Genomic DNA, 27,726 nt, shown 5'->3' with positions numbered 1-27,726 from the left:
TTTATCTTCGATATAGTTCACAGGATAAGGCTCTCTATTTATTTCTTAAGGATCAGACAGTACAACAACACCATTTGTGTTCCTCGTAGCTCAGTGTTGATCACAACCACAACAACATTCCACACACAGCGCATACACATAGCCCCGTCACTCACTCCCCAGTCCCGGAAGTCCCACCTCCAAGTCACTCCTATTGGCTGAAGCCATAGCGGGCCGCTACACTATGTACTTTTCTCAGCCAATCAAATCATCGCTATGGGGTGATCAGCGATCACAAGCCAATTTTTGTGTTTACACAAACCCAGAAAGCTGGGTATATGAGGCCCCAAAAATAGCCAATCTACAAGCTCACAACACTTCACAGTAGTAGATCAGCTATTTTAGGTATTTTAGACAACTCGGATTCCCAGGCTTTCAAATCTAGTCCTATATTGTGCTGATCTGAGGGGTGGCCAAACACTGGCCATCACACTCTGTGCAGTTACTTTTAAAGCCCTCCTACCATCCACCCACTGTCCACCAGCAAGACGGTTTTGATATACTGTAGGATAGGACGGACAAAGATGGGCAATTGGACATATCAGCGTTAAAGGGATTGTGACATAAAATAAAATCTTAAAAGTTTTTTAAGGTTTTCTGAGCTCAATTGCACCCAAAAAACCTGAACTTTTAACATTCAGTAGATTGTCTATGGTCTGGGGTCTTCTGGCTCAAACAAGTGCTCTGATTTTCCTGTTTGTGATGTCACAGCCTGCAAATCCCATACTGTATATGTCAATGGGATTTGCCAGCAGATGTCACTGTTTTCACAGTTTTGCCTGTTTTCATTGCAGCTCAAAAGGCTTCCAAACCCCAGAGAAAACTCCAACTCACAGGAAATCCACTGAATGTTCAACGTTCAGGTTTTTATGGGTGTAATTGAAAAAGAAAAACGAAAAGGAAAAATGAATGTCATGAAACCTTTAAAGTGCTTAAGTAAAAGTATCAATACTGCAACATAGAAATACTCCGTTACAAGTACAAGTCTGGAATTCAACGTTTATTTGAATAAAAGTACAAAACTATTGGCTTCAAAATGTACTTAAATTACCAAAAGTAAAATTACTATTATTTGTGCAGAATGTCCCATTTAAAGTTTTCAAATGAATAGGCCTAATAATTTTTTTCAAAATAGCAGATCTACGTACAAGCTTGCATTGTGAGCTTGTATTTTCAATTGACCGAAATGTATAGGCTATACGCTATAGGGCTGAAGTGGTTAATGTATGTTTTGTAATACCGGTAATAATATCTACAAAGTAACTAGTAACGTTAAAAAAAAAAAGAAATGTAGTGGAGTAGAAGTACAATTACCTCACAATTGTACTTAAGTACAGTACTTAATGTAAATGCACTTAGTTACTTTCTGCCACTGGCTGTCAGATGGTGGGGGAAGGTGGTGATGAGATGCCGGTCATGCCACTGGAGAGGGTGGGACAGCTACACGGATGAAGGGAGCGAGCTGCAGACACAGAATGTGATGGAGGAGAGAGATGGAAATAAGTAGGATGGGAAGCGAAGTCTGGGAGAGCTTGTCTTGTTCCAGCGTTGCTAGAATGCATAATAACCAGCGACGGCACTGGGGGTACATTGTGTTCTCTCTGTATACCTACACAGAACTCGATGCACCTGTACAGGTTGACAGCGAAATCCAAGGTGTTCATTTGACTCAAATATCACACACACATTTAAAACACATTCTTTGTTCGTTTCACTATGAACTGAAGATGTAAACCTTAAATTAACAGTGAATTCTCTGTCTTTTGCGCTGAGCCAGAGCCAGACTCAACCCTCCTGGATGGTGGCTGGTGAATTATGCAGCGTTCAGCAGCACAGCACACACATTTGCCATCAACACAACCCTGGATTCAGTGGTATCTGCTCTCTCTCTCTCTCTCTCTCTCTCTCTCTCTCTCTCTCCCCCCACCCCCCCCCCCCCCCCGAACAGACGGAGAGAGAGATAAGAAAATGGAAAGACGCAGGAATTGAGCACACATTAAATGAGGACAGGAGCACATAGAGAGGACAGTCTACTTACTGTCTGTCCACCTATGCCAATGTCCCATTAGTCGCACCACATTTATGTCTGTCTGTCTCTCCATCTCCACAGACAGACAGACAGACAGACAGACAGACAGACAGACAGACAGTACATCTTCAGACAGACAAACAGCTCTCTGGCCTCTGCTAGGGATTATCTAACTGCTGTTATTCCAGCTTCTTCCGTCCGCCTGTCTCGCTCTCTATCTTTGTCTCTCCCATCCCACACACACACACACACACACACACACACATACACATACACATACACATACACACACACACACACACACACACACACACACACACACACACAGTGTAATCACCAGATAGCAGCCTGGCCTCCACTTCCTCTCTGTCCCACTCTATCACCATGTGTACCACTGACTGACTGGGCTTCCATCATGTGCTTGTTAGCTTAAGGTCCATGGTTAACTCATACATATCCCAATTCAACGTCCAACTGTATTCTACAGACACTGTGAAGCACTGCTGGATTTATTCTCCCTTTTAAATTGAGTCCCTATATTCATTACAATGGAGGGGCTGGAACGGTGCGGAGCACTTCCTGCTCCGTTCTGTTGTTGTGATCGCCACTTTGGAATATTTTTGAAGAATGCAACAAGCGATTACACCGTTTTAAAGTGGATTTTCATGACAAGCAACTCAGCAGTGGCTGTTCAAAGGTAACTTTAAACATAGGCAGTGAAGCTTGAAACACGATGGTATAATCCCGGCAATAAAACTGTTAAGACACAAGGCCGATTTTACAAATGCCTTCTAAATCACTAGTTCTCACACTGTCAAGGGCTTTCGAAAATAGAAGATGTACAAGCTGCGAGCTTGTACATCTTGTTGATGTCATTTGCCCATTGTGTGTGATGCTCATATTAATTCCATAGCGCTGTACCACACATTGACATATGACATCATCAACTTGCGACGGGAGCAGCCCCTAATTGAGTACGGACTATTTCTAAGATTAATCAAATATTGAAGGTGTCTTTAATTTCTAATTTTAGTTATAGAAGGCAAGTATAATGTTTTAAGGCATATACGTCTTATTTGGCTGGGATCCTTTTAAGAATATAGCTGTCTGAGAGGGTAGTACAATTTTAACCATAATGAAATTGGTGGTTAGAATATGTAAATATATGTAAATCTGATCTTTTTGGTGCGAGACACATAAACAGAGGGCTGTTTCTTGAGGTCAGACTTCCCTTTCTCTGTATCTCATTCTCTCCATCCTGACTTCCAAAGGGGCAACTCTTTCTCTTTCTCTCTGTTGCTCTTTCTTGTTCATGGTCAGTCTCTCTCTCTCGGTCAGCCAGACACACACACGCAAGCAGAAGCAGAACTAAATAGTGTCATGCTAGCTTGAAGAGAAGACATTCACCATCATTCATATGCCTGGAATATTGATATCCTTCCCATTTGTCACCCTATATACTATATAAGGTCCATATTTGTTGACTACCCCCCCCCCCCCCGCCCCCCTGCGATACATAAAGGCCATCTTATTTTATATTATGTTATGCTACTGGCAGAGATAGAGCTTTAATCCGAATACAACAATGTTGGCTGAATGGATGATAACCAGTCGCTGACTGTCATAGTCGAACACTTCCCAACGAGAGTCAGTCAAACATACGTTCTTACTTACTGTATGGTCTATGGTCTGTTAGTCTGCCACGTTGCTGTATGAAGCCACCCAGCGTATCACACAGCCTTCTGTGGTTCAAGCCTTCAAGGCGCACTCTCTGGGATGTGTTGGAAACTTGGAATATAACGAACCAGACTTATATAAGGCATATGTGCTGTGTTTAGGTCATATTACAACCAAACAACACACACACACACACACTCATCACTCGTCAGCCTTGAGGGGCTGTATGGTGTTTGTTGGCTTTGAATAGCAGCGCTCGGCGCTCTCATGTGCCACTTCAAAACAACAAAGGAGGTCCCCGCCTTGTTGGCCCGGCGCCCCAGCAGAGCCACAACAAAGCAGCCAGAGCTGATGTGTAAACAGTCGGCACCGGGTGTGTGGCAAGGAACTGTCTGCTTTGGAACCGAAGCTGTGTGCAGAGAAGACGATACGTTTCCAAAATGTCCTTGAGCTGAGCTCTGTCCAGTGAAAATCATCTAAATGATTATGTAGTAACAAAAGGACAATAATCCACTTTGTTTTATTGGCGTTGGTTCAAGTCCATTCTGTCATTGTCCAGCCCTGCCCCCAATGCCCCATCCCAGGGTTAATGACACTCAGAAAAGATTCACTGTCCTGTATTATTTTGTGGCATAGATCAGGTGTGTGCCGTCAGAGGAGGTGCACAGGTTGCGGCTCGGTGGATTTGAACTTTCTCCTATTTAATATGATGGACAGAGGGGGGGGGGGGGGGGGGGGGGGGTGGGTGTGTGTGTGTGTGTGTGTGTGTGTAAGAAAGAACAGAGAGAGATAGAGGAGATAATAAGCCTAGTCATGGCATAGCATCAGGTGTATTACTGTAGAAGTCTGTCTTCAGACTCTGTACATTTCTGTGCACTCTCTTTCTCTCTCTCTCTCTCTCTCTCTCTCTCTCTCTCTCTCTCTCTCTCTCTTCTCTCCTCCTGTTCTCTGGAAATGTTTCTTGCATGACACTTCTCTCTTGGGAAAGGCCAGCCGTCGTCATGGTAACATTCCCCCTCGTGCTCCGTCATGCCTCCATCCCGGGCTCTGCCGCACCAGCCCGTTATCCGCTGCCTAGTGCAGCGTTGAGAGCATTAAAGGAAATCGGCTAGCCTAACCTATCCGTGAATTAATTGGATTCAACGCTGCATGACACATGTCACGCTGGTTAATGCGTATGGCTCATGTACATCATGGCGACATGTACCTATGGCAGTGGTTCTCAAACCTTTTAATTTCAAGGTCCCCCAGTTTGGTTTGCATCATATGGATCCCGATAACCCTTGAGAATGTACAAACCTGTAAGGGTCCATTTGGTTCCATTTGTACAGTGTCAGAGTTACAGAACGACAAGGGTCCATTTTGTTCAATCATTTTTCTGGGGACCTCCTGGAACTCCCTCAAGGACCCCACGTTGAGAACCATTACGCTACTGTACGAGGTGTATAGTTAATTTTCAATGCAGCCAAATGTTTCTCTCATTTGTGCTGCTCCACAGGCAGAATCTTAGAAGTAGAACCTGGGAAATTAAGTAAATCACTGGTTGGAGGCATGCTAAGGCATTCGTTTCAAACGATCACATACTGCTCACTTACTCACGATTGCCCTTGTGTTGGCAGAACACGTCCATTAAAGCGAAGTTGGGGTTGTCATGATAATGTACATTGCTTTTAACCATTGGTCAGCAGTTTCTGAAACGGTTCCAAACAATTCCATAATGCAGCGGGCACTGCTGTAGGTCAGCTTCTATCTCTTGCCTGCAGTGCTAGCAACTGATGGAGAAGGGAGCCATGCTCTCCTACTCTGGTGGGTTTTTGCATCAAGCACAACTTCTTGTACAATTTATTTTCACATCAGTGACGTATTTTATAAGCTGTGTTACTGAATGCAACAACATGGCATTTCTCTTTTCGGCTGTACAAAACTGTAGTGCAGATCGCTGTTTCTCAAATGTGGTCCGGAGAACCCTAGGGGTTCTTGAGGGGTTCCAGGCGGTCCCTAGCAACATGGGGAACAGCTTAGACACCCAATTGTTTTTGTCTAAATAGCCGGTTTACTGTACAAAGTGTTGCGATACAACATGTTGTGAACAACCTATGGGGGTCCCTGATACTAAATATTTTCAAATGGGTGTCCGTGGCCAAATACATATCGGTAATGAGCATCCTTGATCGCCTCAGTTTCATGAATAGGTTTTCTGCTACTTTTCACCCATCTGCGTGCTCTTCTTTCCTACGCACAATGCTGGGGGACGGAACGAAACGGGGCTAGAGAGATGCATTGTGGATCTTTGTACAAAGGCCCTCTTTATTATTCATGTTCAGTGACTGATTGACTTTTGACTTGAAAAAAATAGAGAGTGCGAGACCTTCATTTGATTCCCTTTGTGTTCCTGTCAAAAATGACATTTGTGTGTGTGTGCGTGTGTGTTTGTGTGTGTGTGTGTGTGCGTGTGCGCGCGTGCTTGTGTCCACATAACAGCCCATGTGGAGAATGAGGAGCAGTACACACAGGCCCTGGAGAAGTTTGGAGAGAACTGTATGTACAGAGATGATCCTGACCTGGGATCAGCCTTCCTCAAGTTCTCTGTCTTCACCAAGGAGCTCACTGCACTCTTCAAAAACCTAGTGAGTGCTGTGTGTGTGTGTGTGTCAGTATGTGTCTGTGTGGGTACATGTGCACATATGTGTGCATGTGGAAACCCCAAGGACAGAGAAAGTGTTCCATCCTGTCCCTAATTGTCTCTATCCCCCCAACTGGGTTTTACCATGCGTGTTCTCGCACGCACGCATGCACACGCGCAGTCACACACACACACACACACACACACACGCACACGCACGGCCTCCAATTGGAACCTGAAGCTCTCTGGGGGAGCTCCAGTTTTTCCATGGCTACGGACCAAAGTGCCACTGCAACAACACCACATACAGTATGTGCTGGATCTAATTTGGCCTCTTCCGGCCCTATCAAAGCCAGGTGAGGTTTGACACATCCCCAGGGTTTTATTAGAAAAATCTGACGCAGTCACATGAGAGGCGCTGCCTCACCATGGGGGATTACATCGACTCGCATAGAGATCACTGACTTTATTTAGACTTTTGACTTTGGTGTTTTCTCAAGACCTTCGAAACAGAAATATGAGCACATGGGTGTGTGAAGGTGTAATCTCCAAAATCCTTCTGGATTATTTGTAAGGTACTTTATCAAAGTCCTTTGGATAGTTAAACTTGGGAGAGGTTGACATTGATCCAAATGTAAACATCTATCCTGTTCCTTTTTTCCATTTTATATTATGCAGCTGTCCCTAGACTGTAAAGCATTATATTTTATAGGTACCCAAATACATTTGATATATTACTTGTCATTTCTTTGAATGGTGAAAGTCTCATGTCACTCGTTTAGCGAGCGAGCGACCGTGTCACACGGATGTTGAGGCACTTGTGACACATTCCCCTTTCTCCCAACTCCTGTCCTTTTGACCGTACATGTGCACGCACACATGCATTGATAAAATGGATTGTGTTACAGCAACATCTGTCAACCCTGAGTTTATATCTCCCCACAGGTTTGAATCCTCTGACGTAACCTTTGTCTGCCCATGTCTCCATCTCTCTCTCTCTCTCTCTCTCCTTCTCTGTCCATTTCTCTATCTCTCTCTCTGCCCCTCTCTTCCAGTTCCAGAACATGAACAACATCATCACGTTTCCCCTGGACAGCCTGCTGAAAGGTGACCTCAAGGGAGTGAAAGGGGTAAGGCAACAAAACAGGACTTCCTCTTGAGTTGTAACATAAGACAAGACTAACGCCAGCACCTGAACAGGAGTGACTGTTAACAGAGTGGTGAATGGTTTTAAGTTACACCATGTTAGAGAATAGAGGGTATGCGCATGCTTAAAGTGAATGGCACATTGAGTGGCAAAGCAACAGGCAAAGTGAGTTTAACATTGTTTAATGCAATCAGATTGGACTTTTCTGTTTGGATGCATGGGCTGTCAAGGCCAGAAAGTAGTTTTTTGCCACTCAGTAGGCACTCGGGTTTGATGATGATGTCACGCGCATACCCTCTATTGGTGAGTTAGTGACGATTGAGATAAGAACCTATCTGGGGCGTCCGGCTGGCGTAGAGGTAAAACACTCGCCCACCACCGTGGTTGTGGAGGCCCCGGTTCGAGGCCTCAGGCTTGGCCTGGAGTACAAACACGATTGGCCTGGTCGATCCCTTGTCGCTGCACTAGTCGACTGGAACTGACCTATGCTGTCTATGGCATAGGCAGCTCCCGGCAGGATCCGCCGGGAGAAACTAGGCAGCTGCAGGACATGAGATTAATTAATTAGAGCGACAGAGAGAGAGAGGAGTGTGTGTGCGTGTGTGCATCAATTTAACAAAGGTGCAGACAATCAGAAATCAGCAGAAAGTGAGCGACGTTTGCGCTACTGTATGCCAAATTGGACGTTTTATTTTCTCCCTGGAAATAAAACGTCTGGGATTCCGAGGCTACTGCCCACTCCCACTGGTTGGTCAGGGTGCCCTTTTTCAGAGAACTGGAGAAAATGGCATGAATCCTCTGCATTTGTTGTGCTCTCCCGATTAACTTCTCATTGTCTGGTGAAAAGAAGCGGCTGGTGACTATCTATATGTATCAAATGTGGCATGTGGTTTTCTGCAGTACATGGGGGATTTGGCAATAATAATAATATTGGAACACAATTTTTATTCATTCCTAATACTGTCCCCCTGATGCCTTGGGTCAAGTACTGTACAGTACTGTACAGTAGTGAACTAGTATCTAGGCATTCAGTCAGTCAGTGAATCAGCCAGTCAATAAATCTTTGGGGAGTCATGTGTCAGTCACGGTCTGACCATCTCTGCAATCGCACTCATTATTGTCCACCGTGCCCTCTGACCCCTCACCGCTGAGCCTTGTGATTGGCTGGGGGCAACAACCAGGCCTGATGTGAGCCAGCTCACTAATAAGGTCTGTTACCATAGTTACCCCGTTTCCCCCTGTGCCCGTATAGCCACCTCGCCACATGCATAAATCAGCAGAACCCCGGCAGTGCAAAATCATACATACATTCACAGATACGAGTAATAATAAACTGCAGCTCACTGTGGAAGGGATGAATATGGATGCAAACATGTGGAGAGAGGGATTAATGTGAAAAGGAACGTGTTCTGAGGCAGGGAAATGGAGCTTACAGAGATATGAGCAGGAACAAGAAATCGACAGACATAAAAAGGAATACGTGACATTGGGAAGGAAGTAACTCCCGTTCGAAATGCATTTTATATTCTGTCAAGAAAGCCAGACTAAATATAGTAATTCCACATCCCTCGTGGAATTAACAACTTTGTACATTGTATGAAAAATACCAGATCTACAAGATTACAACGCATCTCAATGTAACGCATTGTGAGTTTGTAGGTCGGCTATTTTTGCTATAAATGGTATTTTTTTATTAAGCCCATGGAGTGAATAAATGGCTGATCTAACTCTAATAATGAACACGATTGTGTTCCTGCCATTATTGTCATCATCGGTTATTTGATTTGACAAAGGATTTAATTGCTTTCCAGGTGGCCATTGTTCGTTTTCCAGGAGGAGTATTCTAGTGAGTGTTTGATGAAGGAATAGTGGGACATTAGTGGCTGTGTGATTACACAAATAATACGACCACCCTGCAACAAACCTGCCACTGTGACTTATTTGTCTTAAACCACACCACTTTAACACCTTGCCTCTCCCAGTCGTTTCACCTCCGTACGGAGTTGTGATGTACACTTATTTCCCCGTGACTTCCCTAGCTATTTTGTTCTGCACTTCCTCTAATGTAGGCTAAGTGAAGGACACGATTATTTACTGGGGTCTTTCAGTGACTGATATATGTCATTGAAAAGGTTCGTACAGTTTTATGCCTCATCTCAGATGGACAGTGTGGAATGACAGGAAGCCAAGGGCACCGATGGAGAGACAAGATGGGTCGGATTCGAACACCAACTGGCTGAATATGACGTTTGTCACCTTAATGCTTGCTCAGTGCCTGGGATCACACACACACACACACACACGCACACGCACACACACATTATAAGCGAAGCAAGGGAAAGTGCTGAGTGCACCAGACTGTTGTGCCAACAATGGATCAGTGGATTTACAGAATGGACACTGCATGATGTCAGACTGCGGTGGACTTTCCCTCGTCCTCCTCTGCATATTGTCTCACTTAACTCCTGTGTTTTTAACATGTGGAGATGTTTTTGTAGTGGCAGTAGCAGGTTGTATTTGCAATAGTAGTAGCAGCAGACAGTAGTAGTAACAGGAGGTAGTTAGTAGGATGATCATTTCCAGTGATAGCACAGTGTTATCTCTGTCAGAAGGGGGAAAGGGTGGGCCAGAGACGGACCCATATCATTCATTCTAATAACTCATTATACTCGTTTCAAATGGCAGCTGGCATGTTGCATCACTACCAGTGGCTGTACAGTAGTTGATAGGCTAGAGAGGCCGTCTGGGAATTGGAAGGTAGCCAGTTCGGCTCTCCCATTATACGTGTACTGTACACATGTGTGTCCCTGAGCAAGACACGTAAGCCCAAAGCGGGCATGTTACAATTACAATTACAATTTAGGCATTTAGCAGACGCTCTTAATCCAGAGCGACTTACATTAAGCAATAACAAAAGCATGGCATACATCACATATATAAAAAGTAGTTATCATGAATCATGCGTAAACTAAGAACGTAACAGTGGAGTATCTATGTTAACTATACATACTATATAATATATTATACATGTGTACTATAAAGTGCTATGACTACATGAAGTGCAATTTCACTACCAGTGGCTGTACAGTAGCTGATAGGCTAGAGAGGCCGTCTGGGAATTGGAAGGTAGCCAGTTCGGCTCTCCCATTATACGTGTACTGTACACATGTGTGTCCCTGAGCAAGACACGTACAGTAAGCCCAAAGCGCTCTACCGGTGCACTCATCAGAGCCATCTGTGCAGCCATCAGTTGGGCGAAGCTGTAGAAGATGTCCTGAGCAGAAAATACTGCCATTCCCTTCCACCTTCCACCTTCATTAGGACATGATAAGATGTAACAGGATTAGTAGCAGGAGGAAGTGGAGGAGTTCCAGTAGTAAGGCAAGAGGTGCAGGGGGAGTGATGCTGTTTGGTAACATTCTGACCGTAACATTGCCCTTCTCTGGCATCCAACCCAGCTCTGTTTCAACTGAGGAATGTTTGAAGTAGAGTACTTCAAACATATAGTGTGTGTGTGTGTGTGTGTGTGTGTGTGTGTGTGTGTGTGTTAGGGCATTCACTTCTAGTCATTTTTACTAGTTGACTAGTTGCCTAGTTTACTAGTCGACTAGTCGACTAGTTGTTTAACTACCTATTATGTAAAAAATAAAATAAATTAAAAAAATAAACTTTTTTTTTTTTTTTTTTTAATAAATATTTGTACATTGAAAAACTGTGTACATGGTGACTATAACTATAATCTACCTGATCTTGAGGCCTACAAAATCGGGAAAAATAAAAAATAATAAACTTTTTTTTTTTTTTTTCTTATCAACTAGTAAACTAGTACCAACAAGGTCGACTAGTGGATTTACTAGTCGACTAGTAAACTAGTCGACTAGTTGCTTAATGCCCTAGTGTGTGTGTGTGTGTGTGTGTGTGTGTGTGTGTGTGTGTGTGTGTAGTGAATATATATATTCACTATTCGATATATAGCTTCATGATTTAGAAAAAGAATACTTTGAATCAAAAATAGACGCTTTTCAGAAATCGTATAGGTTGTGATTTAGAAGGTGGTTTTAGAATCGGCCTCGGGCCTAAATGAGTATGAGTTGCATACTATATGAACAGAGACGTTGAATGGTTGTGGTTGTGTGATGTCTGAGGTAATGCTACTGGGGGTTAACCCATTTTGGGCGGGAACCCCTTTTGGTGTTAGCATTATGTTATGCTTTAGCTATTGAAAAATAGCAGATCTACGAGCTCATAGCGCGCCACCGAGTGGCGCGCTACGAGCTTGTAGGTCTGCTATTTTTGAAAACTCGTGAAAATTTTGAGGTCAGGCCTAAATGTGTTAAAACGGTGTATGGAGGCCATTATCTAGGGTGAAGTAGTCGTCGTTCCACGGCCGCCTCCTCGTTCCCTGGAAACACAAACAGGGAAGCAGAGCAGTAAGGGCCTTCTGTTCTGTGCACTTCTCTGACTCACCTGACGTGGCTGCTTTCTGATATTTTTTCTTTTTACCTATTTTCCTAGCATTGACAGTTCCTTCCCCTGTACCCTGTCCTTCTTTGCACCCTCTTCTATCCCTGTCTATTATTTACGTGATTTCCTCTCTCTCTCCCTCTTATTTATTTTATCATCTCTCTCATTTATGTTCACCGTGTCATTCCTCCCTTTGCTCTTCAGAATCGTTCTTTTTATAGTATTTTACTATGAAATCTCTCTCACTTCCTCTGTCTGTCTGTCTGTCTGTCTGTCTGTCTGTCTGTCTGTCTGTCTGTCTGTCTGTCTGTCTGTCTGTCTGTCTGTCTGTCTGTCTGTCTGTCTGTCTGTCTGTCTCTCTGTCTCTCTGTCTCTCTCTCTCTCTGTCTCTGTCTCTGTCTCTGTCTCTGTCTCTGTCTCTGTCTCTGTCTCTGTCTCTGTCTCTGTCTCTGTCTCTCTCTCTCTCTCTCTCTCTCTCTCTCTCTCTCTCTCTCTGTGCGTGGCATTTGGTTCTCTGAGCTAACCTTAATCTGTCCAATAAGAAAGAAAGTCTTAATAAGATGGCCAGCAATATTTCAGGGGGAAGTCATGCTGAGTGTTTGGACATTTACTAAGGCAGGTCCTTAGGAGGGCTAACGCTATATTGGACTGCCACGGGAGTTTGAGTTACCGCCCTCGGGTCGTCGTTTTAGGGCTGTGGTTTGGACAACTAAAAGACTCCATATCTCCTTCATCCCAAGTGCTATTGATATGTTTAATGGAAGATAGCACTTTGCTTTCCTTGTACTGCACTACCTTGTACATTGCAAACTTGCACATTTGTACATTCATGGTTAATTTCCCCACAATTGGTACATTTGTACTTGGTATGAACTCCATTTCCCTGTACTTGCTCTGTATTTTGTTCACATCATCCATGAACCTTGAACCCTCTTGAATCAGGCCGTCATCCCAAGGTTCTGACCGGCTGTGCTCGCCACCCCCCTCCAATATTGCTTAAGTGAGGTCAACAGACTGGGTCACAATCCCTTCTGGTGCTGTGGCAATGACACTGTAGCTACAGACTGCCTGGCTCGCTGAACAAAAGTACTGCTATGGACTGTTCTTAATCATGAACAGAAACTGCAGGGCGAAGCAGTTGAGGCCGGTGGAATGCTTCTTCATTTCCAATGATAACACAGAGTGTTATCTCTGCTCTTTTGTCGGCGGGGGGAAAGATGGATGGATGGATGGTTTCCAGGCGGACCTGTATCATTCATTCAATGACTCATCATAATTGTTTAAAATGGCGGCTGGCATATTTCAGTACTACTGAACTCTATTAGGTTATGGTAATGTGGCATTTTCAAAATGGCTAGCTCATATGGCTCATTTCAGAGCTACACTGCAGCAGGTGATTTTTGCACACTTAATGAATTATCAAACAAACAGTCAGTTAATTGCCTCAGCTATATCGGTAAATGCTACATCATTTCTTCCCAGTTTCCAGTCTAGGGTGCTGTTGCAAACCCCCTGCCTCTGGTGATAGATAGATGACCCTGCCTCTGGTGATAGATAGATGACAATTAATTCTCAGACATTTTTTGGAAAGTTTGGGGGAATGGCACGGCCAATTTCACAGTGTAATGTGACGTCTCTTTTTGTTTAATCAGGACCGCAGCGGCAGGGATGTTATTTAATCAAGCATTTTAATGGGGCAGCTGTTCAGTGCACTGCCGTAGTGATGAGGGGAAAGATGGGTCCATTTGGTAACATGTTGTAAAATCTCTGCAGTTCAAAGTGGATAAAAGGAGTACTGAGGATTTTACTGTGTAGCTGCTCACCAGAGCATCCATTGGAAAAACATGATGATTGTTGTAATCAATTACAAGCTCCCTGTTTGCTTTTCCAAACGCTGCACCATGACCTCAGTCAGCTCCTCCATGAGGTAGCTGTGGGGACAGAGGGCCGTCCAAAACTCTGTATAAAGGCTTCCTGGTTCACTCTTGAGATGGAACACGTGCACACACATCGACCTGGGCCTGCTTGGTTTAGTTGTGAAAGGGCAGTGTTGCAAAACATATTCTCTTCCCAAATATGGCCGCTTGGCCAAGTGCCCCAGGCGTCCTTTTCCGCCTCCGTGAAAGTCCTCTAGCAGCATGTGTAGATGTGAGAGGACGTCAACACATGGATAGAACTCCCACAGCGACAGAGCTGTGCTGAAATAGAAGTGCTGTCACAATTTAGACTTGAGTACAAAACGAGGCAATGTCGCTATAAAAAGAAAGTGGTGCAAAGCCCATTTCTGCTAATTCGGCTACAAGCCATTTGCATACCGTTAGGATGGGAATGGTTGGTTGGATGATGAAGACATTCTTGAATTTTGTAAGACCAGGTAATTGTTGACTGGAACAGTGATGTGTGTCACTGCAATTATTGAATGAATAGGACATTTTGAGTGTGTATTTATTAAATGTTCAAGTATGCTTGCTTTGTTATGTTACCTGACATCTGTATGTCTACCTTTTTCTCATTTTAAATTTTCATTCGGCTCTGCTTGTTGTCTTCTAACAGGACCTGAAAAAGCCTTTTGATAAAGCATGGAAGGACTACGAGACAAAAGTGTAAGAATCTCTCAACTTATCTGTCTCCATCCGTTGTTGGGTAATGTTAGCATAGATAAGAAGTCATTATAAGAACATGGATTCCTGTCCACTAGCTGGAATTGTGCAACTGCTGCAATGCAGTAAATATAAATGAGGTTATATGCAAACGTGATTATCATTAGGGTAGTTTGCCCTTTTCTCAGGCTGTCTGCAGTAGATAGTATTTATAGTGAGATTTAGATTTGTGAGTTATTGGAAAGGAAACATGCAATATGTGTCTGTGCTTCACTAACCCCCCCCCCCCCCCCCCAATCTCCCCTGTAAAACGTGTATGTAATATGTATCCAGCCACCTCTCCACCTTCACTCCCATTAACCCGCCACCATGGTGTTTGTGCATGCAAATGATACATGACATTTTATAGCGCTCTTATATATTTTACAAGCTGCAAAGGACATTCTTTACTGAAAGGGTAATGCATTTTCTTCTCCAAACCAATCCGACGAGACAGTACCGACTTTGTACTGAAACAGAGAGTTAAGCCGGATGCTATGTGACTGTTCCTGACCCAATCCCCCCCACCTCCCCTTCTCTACTCCCCTATGATTTGAATCCATTGATGCCCCTCCGTCTTCTATCAATGGAGCCCAGTTGTCTGCCTGGTTGCAAAACTCTCCTATATATCCCACCATACTCTTTCTCCTCCAATCCAGGATCCTCTGATCGTAGCTGATCGGTCCCGTGGTCATGCATCTCCCTGCTGTCTGTCGACACAATAACAGGCCTCTCTCGTGTTCACAGGCAGAGAGAGATGAGAATATTTGGCTCTTAACACAGCACTCACCCTATCATCTGCCCTGAACTGGTTTGCGAGCTCTCTGTGGGCTCTCCTCTCCAGCTTTTGAGTTCTATTTTCCATCGCTGTGTCTGCCTGGGCTGAGGTCAATTCACTGTCAATGCCATCTTTTCAGGAAGCGTGGTGAATGCATTGTTCTGTTAACCGAGATGAGGACATTTAGTCTGTGCCAAGTATTTTTGTCTCATTTATTTATTTATTTTTAAATTGACTTCCTGAACTGACGGGCTTGAAGAGTCCGTTGAAAAAACTCTTGAAAGGTCTAGCTGACAAAGATCTCTCTCTTTAGTTGATATCTGATCATGCTTAATGCTTCCAGAGCTGAGGATTCATGTGCTGACTTAACTGTGCTATAGATTAATGTGGCTGTTGAACAGAAGACGGTCTTGAAATGTGAAAAAGAGAGAATGGAGACTTCCAAGTGATTTGTCAAAGTGGTGTGACATGGGAGACAATACAAACAATAGATACAACGGAACAACGTGTTCTTTTATGTACTGGTGGAGGTAATAAACCCGCATAGTTACATTTGCTATATTATGAAACAGTATGCAACAGAGGTATGGAACGCGCCGCTCAGTGCGCAAAGCATACATTAACCTTTTATATACAGTAATTGGATCAATAGCCACATCTTGCTCATGCATTCACACCACTTTCATCAGGGCGTGAACACCGGCTTCTTTGTTCAGTTTCTGCTTCCTTTTGAACGAACCTGAATCGTCTTGACTTCTACGGAGACTATAGTAGCAGCAGGTCAGGCGGACATTCGAGAATATGGCTGAACATCTTGTTGCTCTCAGACAGTATGGTTAAACCTGATTTATACTTGGTTGCATGCCGCTGTTGTCGTGCACCGGGTATAGCAGATCTACCACCTCACATCGCGTCGCAGCTTGGCGCGGCGCAAGTATAAATCGGGCATAAAGTTTCAGTCACAGTAGCAAAGTGCATGAACGGGGCCCACAGAAACCTGAACCCAAGACCCATAGCTAGTAGTAGTCAAAGATGCACTCAGAAGCCTGATTTATACTGTGTTGCGCCCCAGTGTCACGCACCGAAAGCAGCCGATGTACAAGCTATTTTTGGCGAGTGCCTCCAGTGCGCAACAAAGTATAAATCAAGCATAATGATACCCCAGCATCCTTTTTGTAGAGAATATGCTGCTGAAAAAAACCCCAGCATATATGGAAAAGAATGCCCTCTTGCATGGAATGGTACCCTTCCCCACCCTGACCCCACCCCCTGTTGTGTGTTGTATTTTTCTGGGTGAGAACTGAAAGAAAGAGTGTGTTTGTGTGTACTTGTATTACTATACTTGTGAGAGTCAGATGTCCCCACAGATGGAAGAGAAGAAGTAGAATTTGAGAAAGAGACACTGAGGACCATTTTCCTGGTCCACAGCATTCTAAAATGTTTATTGCAGAGCAGCGGTTCCACCAATGGCATGCTGATGCAGTGTTTTTGGCAGAAATGTTCTATTTTAGTCTGTCATAGTCTTTGGAATGAAACTTAATTTACTTTTCGTCATATTTTAGTCATCTGAAATGTTTTAGTATTAGTCTAGTATTAGCATTAGACTAAATATCATACGGTTTTAGTCGACTACACTTACAGTTGTTTTTTTGTCAACAAAAAAATCATTTGTGCGGGACTTGATGGCGTTGTAATGGCAGCTTTTACCCTTGTTTGCATGCTGAAAATAGCCGATCTACGAGCTCACCCGCTGCGACGCGTTGTGAGCTCGTAGATCTGCTATTTACAGAGCGTAAAACCTGCACGCAACCAAGCATAAAATGACCTATTCTCCTCAGTATATTTAGTCATAGTTTTCGTCATCATGGCTTAGTTTTTATTTAGTTTTAATGTAGTGTTTGTCAGTGAAAAAAGGTAGTTGACGAACATTCGTCATAGTTTTTACTTTAGTCGACAAAATCAACAGTGATGCTTATGCACACTTTGACGCTGTGTTTGTCACTTCCTGGCAGCACCAAGATAGAGAAGGAGAAGAAGGAGCACGCCAGGCAACACGGAATGATCCGGACAGAGATCAGTGGGGCAGAGATCGCCGAGGAGATGGAGAAAGAGAGGAGGTTTTTCCAGCTCCAGATGTGTGAGGTTTGTAAGCACCACAGTGGAAATAAGCTTCTAGCTTTATTGTGTTTTTCTATCCTTTTGATAATGGTGGGGACTATATATACAGTATATGACTGATACCTTGCATTTTTTGTTTTGTAAGAAGTGTCAGTCATAACAGTGAATTAAGTCCGTGTTTCTCAAACATTTTCATGTCAAGGACACCCAAATTGATATGTATTTGGCTATGGACCCCCAATTGAAAATACTTTGTGCCACACTTTGTAATAACAGAAGATGTGTTAACATTGGTCAACATTTTTCGAAAATAGTCGTTCCGCAGGCTAACACAACGTGTCTCAATGCGTGAATGAGATGCCATAAAAACGTCATGTCATTTTAGAAGTACCTGAAAGAGGACTTTTACTTTGAAGTGTGATGGTGTAGTGTGTGATTACAGGGCTCTATTGGTTTCAGATGGTGCATAAATAATGACCTTTGAAGTGCAATTTGACCTCTGACTGAACCTCCGTTCACAGTATCTCCTCAAAGTAAACGAGATCAAGATCAAGAAAGGAGTGGACCTGCTGCAGAACCTGATCAAGTACTTCCATGCACAGTGCAAGTAAGATGCACACACGCACACACACACACACACACACACACACACACACACACACACACACACACACACACACACACACACACACACAGCTCAGTACTTGCATAGTGGCCTGGAGGGAGATGCAGTCATTCTCAAGGACTCCCAGTTTGATATGCGTTAATTAATCCACATACGTCGTATGATACCTTTTTTTTGTCATTCTGGGACCCCAATTTACATTGTCAAATCCTCAGTGAGAGTTGCAGACCTATACAGGTCAATTAACTATCAGTGATTTAGCTCAGGACCCCCTGGAATTCCCTCAAGGACCCCTGGGGGTCCCCGGACCCCACGTTCAGGACCACTGCACTAACGTACTTCCTGTTTACAGTTTCTTTCAGGATGGACTGAAAGCAGTGGACAACCTGAAGCCTTACATAGAGAAATTGGCGACGGATATGCACACAGTGAGTGCACGACTTTCCTTTTCTACAGATTCTGCTAGTTTATTTCCTCATGCTGTCTTGATTTGCGAAACGGAACGCAATAATTCTCTTCAGTTCAATTCGAAAGGTTTTCGTGTTTTGGCAGGACAAGAGAACACAGGTTGCCAAAGCAAGGTACACAGAATCATTGAGGGATCCAGCATCTGCCTGGACCGCTGGCTTATCTTTCCGGGCACCTAGGCTCCAATGCGGCCTGACTCAAGTTCGAGTCCCGAATAAATGCAAAACGGCCCAAAATTATATATATAAAAAACGAATCCCGCATCTAGTCATTAAATAATAAGTTGACAGACTGAGGTGTTTTAAGTATAACACATACTATATGATAGAATAGAACAATACTATCTATTATAGGGGATGCAGAAAGAGTTGTCAACTGTCTCCATCTGAACAGCAGGAGAGGATTCAGCTTTCACTAAACAATGACAGTGACAGTTTTCTGGAAAGATCAGCAGTTCCAGCAAATATGTGTCCTTTTCTATTTTCATTTCCTCACAACAGATAAAGCAAGTCCAGGATGAAGAGAGGAGGCAGCTCTCTCAGCTAAGAGATGTCCTAAAAACAGCACTACAGGTGGAACAGAAAGAGGTAGTACACACACACGTACACACACACACACACACACACACACACACACACACACACACACGCACACATGCACACACATGCACCATCCCCCAGGCTTTCTATGTATGACCTTTCAATGTCAAAGAACATGTCACATCATCCATAATCCGCAATATGCTCTGTTCTCATGAATCCTCTTTTTGAAAACGTATGTATTGTTAATAATGCAAGCCTTCTAAACTCTTCCCTTTTCCACTGAAATAAAACATTTCTGATGTGTAAATAGTAGCCTATATGTCTTCTGTGTAATTCTTCATGAAATATTGACATCGCGTACACCTGGTGATGCGAAACAATGTGTAGGATTTAGGTTTTAAATCTGCAATTTTTCCCTTCTAGTGCTTTTTGGTACATAACTTAAGCTGAATGCCACTATCTCTTCTAATGTGTTTCTTGAAAATAATTTGGCAAGCCATCTCAAGTTCAAATTGTGGTGAAAATAAATGAAGTTCCTCTGAAGATTGATAACCACATTGCTATGAATTGCCTATTTATTGCTATGGATTTGGAGTTTGAATTGATCCCAGCTGTCTAGTGATTGAGGTGTTTTATACGTGCTGCTGAAACTGCAGCCGTTCATGGTCTCATCTGAAACAATGCTCTTTTCTCACCCCAATCCCCAAAACCCCCCCACCCCCACTGCCTCCGTCTTTTGTGAACCAAGCCTAGGAGAGTAAGTGGCTTTCTAAGAAAACCCCTTGATGTGATTTGCTTTTTCATTGTGATGCTTTTCCTTTCTTTCTTTGCTTTTCCTTGAATTTAATGTGTATTATTATAATATTTTCTAGTACATATATGGTAGATAAATATTAACATTTATAATTGTGTTATGCCAGCAGATATAGAGAGCGTGCGTGCGTGCGCTAATGTTCCAGTGCTTTTGAGGGAGCATACAGTATGTCCTCTTAGTCCAAATGCCTTTTCACATTGAGAAACTGGAAATTGTGAGAGTTCAGCTCATCTTGTCGCTTCCTGTTGACATTGTGCATGTAGTGATAACTGCAGTTAGCATACTGTACTCAGTCCCTGAAGCCCCTACAACCAGTCTTCAAAGGTCACCCCCTGCTTCCTGTAATGTTTCCTAACAGGAACTTGCATCATTCATGATAAATCTCTGGTCTTCGTTTGGGGACGATCTCTGGTCCTTGCTCTGACATTAGCGATGAGTCTGGCAAAAAAGATCTCCTCGTTTTCCCTAATGGTTATTTAGTGTAGAGTAAAAACTGGAGGGGGCCTAGAAAAGAGCCCTGGGGTGCTTCCGGTCAAATAAGTATAGCGTTTAAGAGGTCAAACGCTGGCTAAAGGCAAGGAGCAGAGCATAGCTATATACAAAGATAAAAGCGGAGCTGTACTAATAAAAATAAATACCAGGCCTGCGTGCCATGGCAACCTGACTCTACAATAATCATATTGACAGAACATATCAGAAGGCCAAGAATGAATAACATGATGTGACAGTAGGGCGTGACCTAACGGTGAATATAAGACATTATTCTGCAACAGATAGATTATCTTTGTGGTGTTCACATGGTCCAATGAGTAATAGCAAGTGTAGTACGTCACTGAATCCTTACAGGAAATATTCATGTCATTGATAACCCGTTGTGCAGGTCATACTGTAGGTGCAGTCAGGTCAAGGAGAAGGCAGGATGTCTCACCCTTGACACCCTCAACCTCAAAGTTTAGATAACACCACAGAACATTATGGGAATCTTTGATATCTTTTTGATTCGATGCTTTTTAGTACATTTTTTAATGAACCCATTTTGACCTGAGATCAGATTCTAAAAATGTCTTCTACATCCTGACAGTTTTCTGAAAAAGCTATGTTTCTATGTCAGTGGTTCTTCGATTTAAAAAAAATAGCTAAAGCATAACATAATGCTAACACCAAAAGGGGTTCCCGCCCAAAATGGGTTAAGACAGATGTATGTATACGGTGCATTCTTTCAGGTGTTAACCCATTTTGGACTGAGGCCGATTCTTAAAAACGCCTTCTAAATACTGACCTAAGTTTTATGAAAAACTTCAAATATTTATATAGCAGCATCAAATAAAAAAAGAAAATGGAATACTGTACATAGTGTACAGAGGGGTTCCCGTCCAGAAGGGTTAGAACACCAAAAGGGGTTCCCGCCCAGAATGGGTTAAGAAAGGTTTCATGGACCTTGGTATCGAACTCTAAATTGACCTTGAGTAGACCTAGAAGCCAGAAGCCATATGGGGATCAAATAAGATGCTAGAAGGATAATCGATTTAATTATGAGGCAAAACAAAAAGCTTGAAATTTGTAGGGAGAAGATTTGTAGGGAGAAAACAAATCCGGAATACATTTATATCATAGATTTTGGAATGGAGGACCAGAAATGATCAGTTTCTATGTAAATTTTGATTATTTTTCTGTATGTAGTTCTGATCGTGTGTGTCTGTGTGTGTGTGTGTGTGTGTGTGTGTGCGACTGTGCGCGTGTGCGTGCGTGTGTTACCCAGGATTCCCAGGTTCGACAGAGTGCCACCTACAGCCTGCACCAGCCGCAGGGCAACAAGGAGCATGGCACAGAGCGCAGCGGGCACCTCTATAAGAAAAGCGACGGGTAGGCTTACAAAATGGCTATGAATAGATGACGCTTGTTTGATTTACACGCAATAAGTCAAATGCAATGCATTCAAAAGAGCAAGAAATCCTTGTGGTTTAGATGTTCTATAAGAAATAGTTTTTGGTGCGGTTGTTTCCTGGAAGACCATAATGGAAGTAAAAATGAATCCTCAGTGATTTTTTTTAAATGTAATGACTGCCGTGCATTGATGGCAAATAAACATAACCTTTTCCAGCAACCTCACACCTTAGAGTATATATTAATAGAGACGTCACCGAGAGGAAACACTGAAGACATGGTAGCCGAAAGTGGTATTGCAGCTTCAAGCGGCATTGGGCCATACGTGAACAATTTACAATTTAGGCATTTAGCAGACGCTCTTAATCCAGAGCGACTTACAATAGGCAAGAACAAAAAGCATGGGAATACATCACATATGTAACAAAATGCATTTATCGCGAAACATGCGTAAGCTAAGACCGTGACTAGAACATATCTATATAATGACACTATACATATAAACTATAACTAGAACATATCTATATAATGACACTATACATATAAACTACACATATGTGCTATACTATGCTGTACATATATACTATGAAGTGCTATGACTACATACAATGAACGCGCTGGCTCACGCCACAAGCCAATACACAACAACGGTGGCGCTCGTTCATTACACACTCACACATGAACGCACGGTACTCGTTCGTGTTTTCGGCCCGGCTCGTTCACGTATGGCCCAATTCCATCCCAGAATGCACTCTGTCCCATTCCCGGAAGAAGGGGTGAAATCGTCTCATGCGCTGGGTGAGCAACTCAATGCAAGTGGATGGGAGGAGAAATCCGGTGACGTCTCTATTATATTATACTATAAGCCTCACACATGAACACAGTAAAAAACCATGGGAGAAAAACATAAATAATAAAATTCAGTCCATTTGCCATATATGGTTGACTGGAGTCCCTCATGGCTCTATACTAGTGTATTTTCGTGTTTCTGTTGTGTTTTAAGTGGTTAATTTAACTCTGCGAGTATACTGATGGTGCCAAACAAATTCAGGTACATTTGGTTGATTTAGACCTACATATTAGTCCTGTGTACGTGGGGTAAATTCAGTGTTCGGTTCCACCCAGCTGATGGCTTCTCAGATGGTTATGAGGAATGCTCGACTGGGAGCAGTTGGAGGTTAAGGGCCCTATTATGCGTGTCTTAAGTACCAGGTCTTATGACTTAACTTAAGACCTGGAGGCGTGGTCAATGCTGTTTGGCCACTCAGAATAGCCAAATGGCATTGATCACGCCTCCAGGTCTTAAGTTAAGTAATAAGACCTGGTACTTAAGACATGCATAATAGGGCCCTATGTGTCTAGCTCAGGGACACGTAACCCGGGGCCAGGAGGCGATCACCAGACAGGCTCTCTAGCCATTGAGCTGTAGCCACCATCCTATTCCCCTTTCCATTTGTTAAATGAACAGAGCAGACAAAGTAGACGGGAACCGTTTACATAGCTTTGTGTCATCGTGGATAACGTATGTGCTCTGCATATCAATGAGAAATCGCAGGTTAACGCTTTGGTCACGCTCAATATTTCATCAGCTCTGTCTGAGCTCACCGTGGCATGTCATTGTGTGTGCGGCGTGCGCGCGCGTGTGTGCGTGCAGTCGTGCATACTAAATTAACGCCTTTTGTGTGTCACAGGTTGAGGAAAGTGTGGCAGAAAAGAAAGTGCACGGTGAAGAACGGATACCTTACCATTTCACACGGAACGGTAAGCACAGCGCTTGTCTTTGTGCACAGCAGGGCTGAACCCCCGTTGTGATAAACCAACCAGCGACACGGTAAAGTGTACAATGTGGTCCAAATGTGTTCAGTTAAAGCTGCAATGGGGAAGTTATTTGATGATGAAATGATATTTTAACCAATATGTACAGTATGGTGAAGTATGTTCATACATTATTACAATATGTATGGTGAAGTATGTTCATACATTATTACAATATGTATGGTGAAGTATGTTCATACATTATTAGCACATCTGTAGTGGCTGGAGGTGGTCTCCCTATTCTTTCACTGAGAAATGTAGGACATGTCAATCAGTACATGTCTCAGTTTCTACAGGTAGTACTGCCCAAAGCTTATAAGCAATATCTGCACTAGGCCAACTAGCAGGGATTCCATCTTGTAAGATAGAAGGCCATATTGCAGTTTTAACACTGAAAGAACGCGCACAGCTGTGAACCCAACGCCTCTCTTGTTCTGATAGCGTTTCAGTTACACACACACACACACACACACACACACACACACACACACACACACACACACACACACACACACACATATATATATACATACATGCACACACACACACACACACCACACACACACATTAAATTACAGTGTAGATTCGAAGTCTCTTGGCCTCTATCCCTGCTCCCCAACCTCCCATTATGCGTATTAGCTTTGAATAGATTAACACCACGGAGCGCAGAGACCACGCTAATGCGTTAGCATTCGGCATGCATCGCTGCTGCCTCCATTCAATTAGCAGAGCTGCACTCTGCTAGATGTACGTAGATGCACACACTGCTTTGTCTGCTATCCTCCTGTAAAATGTTCTCTCTCTCTCTCTCTCTCTCTCTCTCTCTCTCTCTCTCTCTCTCTCTCTCTCTCTCTCTCTCTCTCAGGCTAACCGGCCACCGGCTAAACTCAACTTGCTTACCTGCCAGGTGAAACACAACCCCGAGGAGAAGAAGAGCTTTGACCTCATATCTCGTAGGTTTCTCTCTCTCTGTCCCTCTCCCTGTCATGGAGAGGGGAGGCAGTGTGTGCCGAAAATAGCCGGCCTACTGTACAAGCTCAAAATGCTTGGTGTGTGTCAAAATTTGACACACACCAAAATTTGCTGTCAAAATCAACACTGACCTGTCAGCTGGTTGTCTCCACCAGCCGAAGGCATGGAGAGAGTATGTTTTGCACTCCGTCCGTCCGTCTGTTACCAGCTAATCTCCGGCACCGCTAACCCGGTCGATGCCAAACTTTACACACAAACACACACACAGACGCACACACACACACACACACTCCCTGGATGCCACCGATGAACCTCTGCCCCACATTTTCCAGAACGGCCTGTTATAGCGCCACCAGGAGTCTGACTTTTGTAAAACCGTTTTTTATATTACTCCTCCAGATTCTGTCCAAAAATCACGCAAATCGTTACACAGTATCTCTATATTCATGTGCTCCACACAGATCTGTCCGATATTTCATATTCCATCCTAATTGGCTAACATGGCTTTCAAAGTTTGCAGGATTGGCCCGTTTTGAACAAAAAGCCTCAAGCCTCAATTTACGTGAAATCTTTCATGCACTTTCCTACTAGGCCACTTTTTCTAGTTGCATGTGTCTCTGTAGGGAACAGCTTCTCACTTCATGTCAGTCCTTTTGATTAACACCCTGTCCACCCCCACTCCTCTCTTCTTCTCCTCTTCCTCCCTTTCTCTTCTCTTTTTTCATTCCCTTTTATTTTAGATGACAGGACGTATCACTTTCAGGCAGAGGACGACCCAGACTGTCAGATGTAAGTGCCTGTTCCTTCCTATACGTGTGTGTGTGCGTGTGTGTGTGTGTGTGTGTGTGTGTGTGTGTGTGTGTGTGCGTGCGCACTGTCTGTCTGTCTGTCTGTCATGTGCCTAAGTGCATCCTGTTTACCACGTCTGACACTTTCCAGTGACAACCCACACACTTCCTACCTCACACCCTGATATGCTTTACTTCCCACCTTGTTGTGTCTTAACTACATCCTATTCCTCCCTCCGTCCCTCCCTCAGTGATTTCAGTCATCTCACTCCCTTCTCTCTTGCTTGCATTTCTTCGGGGTGCAAATGTTGGTTAGACATACTAACAATCCGACACGCATTAGTCCCTAACCCGACATGCATGGCCGGTTACAACTAACCCGTGGCCGGGTTAAAACGTACCCGTGGCTCCCGACATCCGTGGCAGGTTAAAACTCACCTGTGGCTTCCTCTGAGGTTAGGCTTAGGGTTGGGTTTTGGGTAGGGTGTCGGACTAATGCCTGTCGGACTGTTAGTACGTCGGACCAAATACATGCACCCCATTTTTTCTCGTTTGTTTTGCCTCGTGTTTTTCTTCTCCTCTGACCTTCACTTGCCTTCCACCCTCTCTCTCCTCCCTCCCCCACTCTCTCTCTCCTTGCCTGCTCCCTCCCAGTTGGATCTCGGTGCTGCAGAATAGTAAAGAGGAAGCATTGACCCAGGCCTTTAAGGGAGACCAGCACGTTGGGGAGAACAACATCGTGCAGGAGCTGACCAAGGCCATCCTGACCGAGGTGAAGAGGATGACGGGCAACGATGTCTGCTGTGACTGCGGAGCTCCCAGTGAGTCCCTAACACACAACATTGCCATCGGTGGTGGTGGGTGGTTGGAGGTCGTGCACACAGCTAAATGAGGCATCGGGCTCAGAACAACTTTGTCACGTTTCTGTGCTTTGCCTCACCTGTCTCTCTCCACATACATTATGTTAATGAACGTACAAAGCCAGGAATATGATCATAAAAAAATATCATAAAAAAGGTATACATGATATGGATGTAATATATATATGGGTTATAAAGTTACATAAATGCACGCTTTGGTGGGGAAGGGAGTGGGTGTCCAATCTCCAATGTGACCATGGTGAAAACAGTGCTCTTCCTCTTAAATGCATAAAGGGAAGGGAAGTGGTGCATCACGTAAATGCATAAGGGGAAGGGAAGTGGTGCATCATTTAGTTTTGACCCCTCAGTGCTGCTGTCACCCTCAAAAGCACTTAACCGCTTAAACCCTTAGTCAGGGAATATTACCAGAAATATGTCCAATCTGAGAATAGATTCCTTAACAATAAAGTTCTTGTAAAGGTGTCTAGTAACATATCTCACAAAGACTGAAATTTGCCCAGGGGAATCTGTGACAGCTGCTGAAAGTTGGGGTACATTAACCTTTATGCAGGCACATTGTACAAAATGCTATTCTACTTTAAATAAGGCTAAACTGCTGCAGCCTTTACTGCTACTTGAAGCAGAATTAAAGTTTGTAAAATTTGCCTGCATATAAGTTATTAATGGTAGCCCAACTTTCAGCAGCTGTCACAGATTCCCATAGGGAAACTGATGTGTCACTAGACACCTTTACAAACACACTGGTGAAGAAATGTATTGTTAACACAAATGATGCTAATGACAGGTATACTCGTCTTATAAATTACGTAATTACGCGGGGCGCTCATGATGAGTAGGCTTGTCTTAAGGCGTTTGATATCGCTATAAGAAAGCCTCTCTGTGTTTCATTTTTGGAATCACTCCGGCTGCTATGGACGCTTGCTAGTCGTTCCTTCTTTAATCTTTTCCCCTTTACACAAAATATCTTCACTGATGAACAGCTGAGCTTGTAGATTTGCTATTTTTGCAGCATTATGACATGCCCCAAACAGCATTATGACATGCCCCAAACAGGGACACTAGGGTTTAAGTGGTCCAATCGTCCTCTGCGTGTGTACATACACAGAGGGATAGACCCATATTGATCCCACAGGGGAAATTCAGTCCCCCGAGGCATCGCTAAGCATGTATGTACTGTATGTATGTATGCCTGTATGTGTGTAGTGTATACATACAGTATAATTGTATGCACGCACACATTACATCTAGGCCAGACTTTTTCAAACTTCAGCATTTTCACTTTCCAGTGACATTGTGTGCGGCGCTAAATGCCCTTGAGCCGGCTATTTTGGCTCCATGAGCTTCGCGTCTCTCCATTGGGAGACGTCAGAGTTTGCTAATGCACTCCAGAAAATAGCTTGCTTGTAGCGCTGTCTTCCCAAGG

The 27,726-nt window shown here is 43.6% G+C and overlaps 1 protein-coding gene across 3 annotated transcripts in view; it reads left to right on the top strand.

Moving 5' to 3' along the window:
• asap2a (ArfGAP with SH3 domain, ankyrin repeat and PH domain 2a) overlaps window positions 1-27,726 on the top strand; it is a 73,922-nt gene that overhangs the window by 30,639 nt on the left and 15,557 nt on the right. For all 3 annotated transcript variants that reach the window (XM_079528107.1, XM_079528106.1, XM_079528105.1), the window contains exons 3-14: window positions 6,227-6,372; window positions 7,424-7,498; window positions 14,533-14,582; window positions 17,409-17,538; window positions 18,036-18,121; window positions 18,492-18,567; window positions 19,108-19,194; window positions 21,723-21,826; window positions 23,539-23,608; window positions 24,528-24,615; window positions 25,375-25,423; window positions 26,077-26,243. In XM_079528107.1, coding sequence (XP_079384233.1) covers window positions 6,227-6,372; window positions 7,424-7,498; window positions 14,533-14,582; window positions 17,409-17,538; window positions 18,036-18,121; window positions 18,492-18,567; window positions 19,108-19,194; window positions 21,723-21,826; window positions 23,539-23,608; window positions 24,528-24,615; window positions 25,375-25,423; window positions 26,077-26,243 — 1,128 coding nt within the window. The remainder of the gene's footprint in view (window positions 1-6,226; window positions 6,373-7,423; window positions 7,499-14,532; window positions 14,583-17,408; window positions 17,539-18,035; window positions 18,122-18,491; window positions 18,568-19,107; window positions 19,195-21,722; window positions 21,827-23,538; window positions 23,609-24,527; window positions 24,616-25,374; window positions 25,424-26,076; window positions 26,244-27,726) is intronic.

Source organism: Electrona antarctica (assembly GCF_951216825.1).
Source record: "Electrona antarctica genome assembly, chromosome: 18".
NCBI lineage: Eukaryota > Metazoa > Chordata > Actinopteri > Myctophiformes > Myctophidae > Electrona > Electrona antarctica.
The sequence above is the reverse complement of the archived record's forward strand: the minus strand, read 5'-3'. Positions and strand labels throughout refer to the sequence as shown.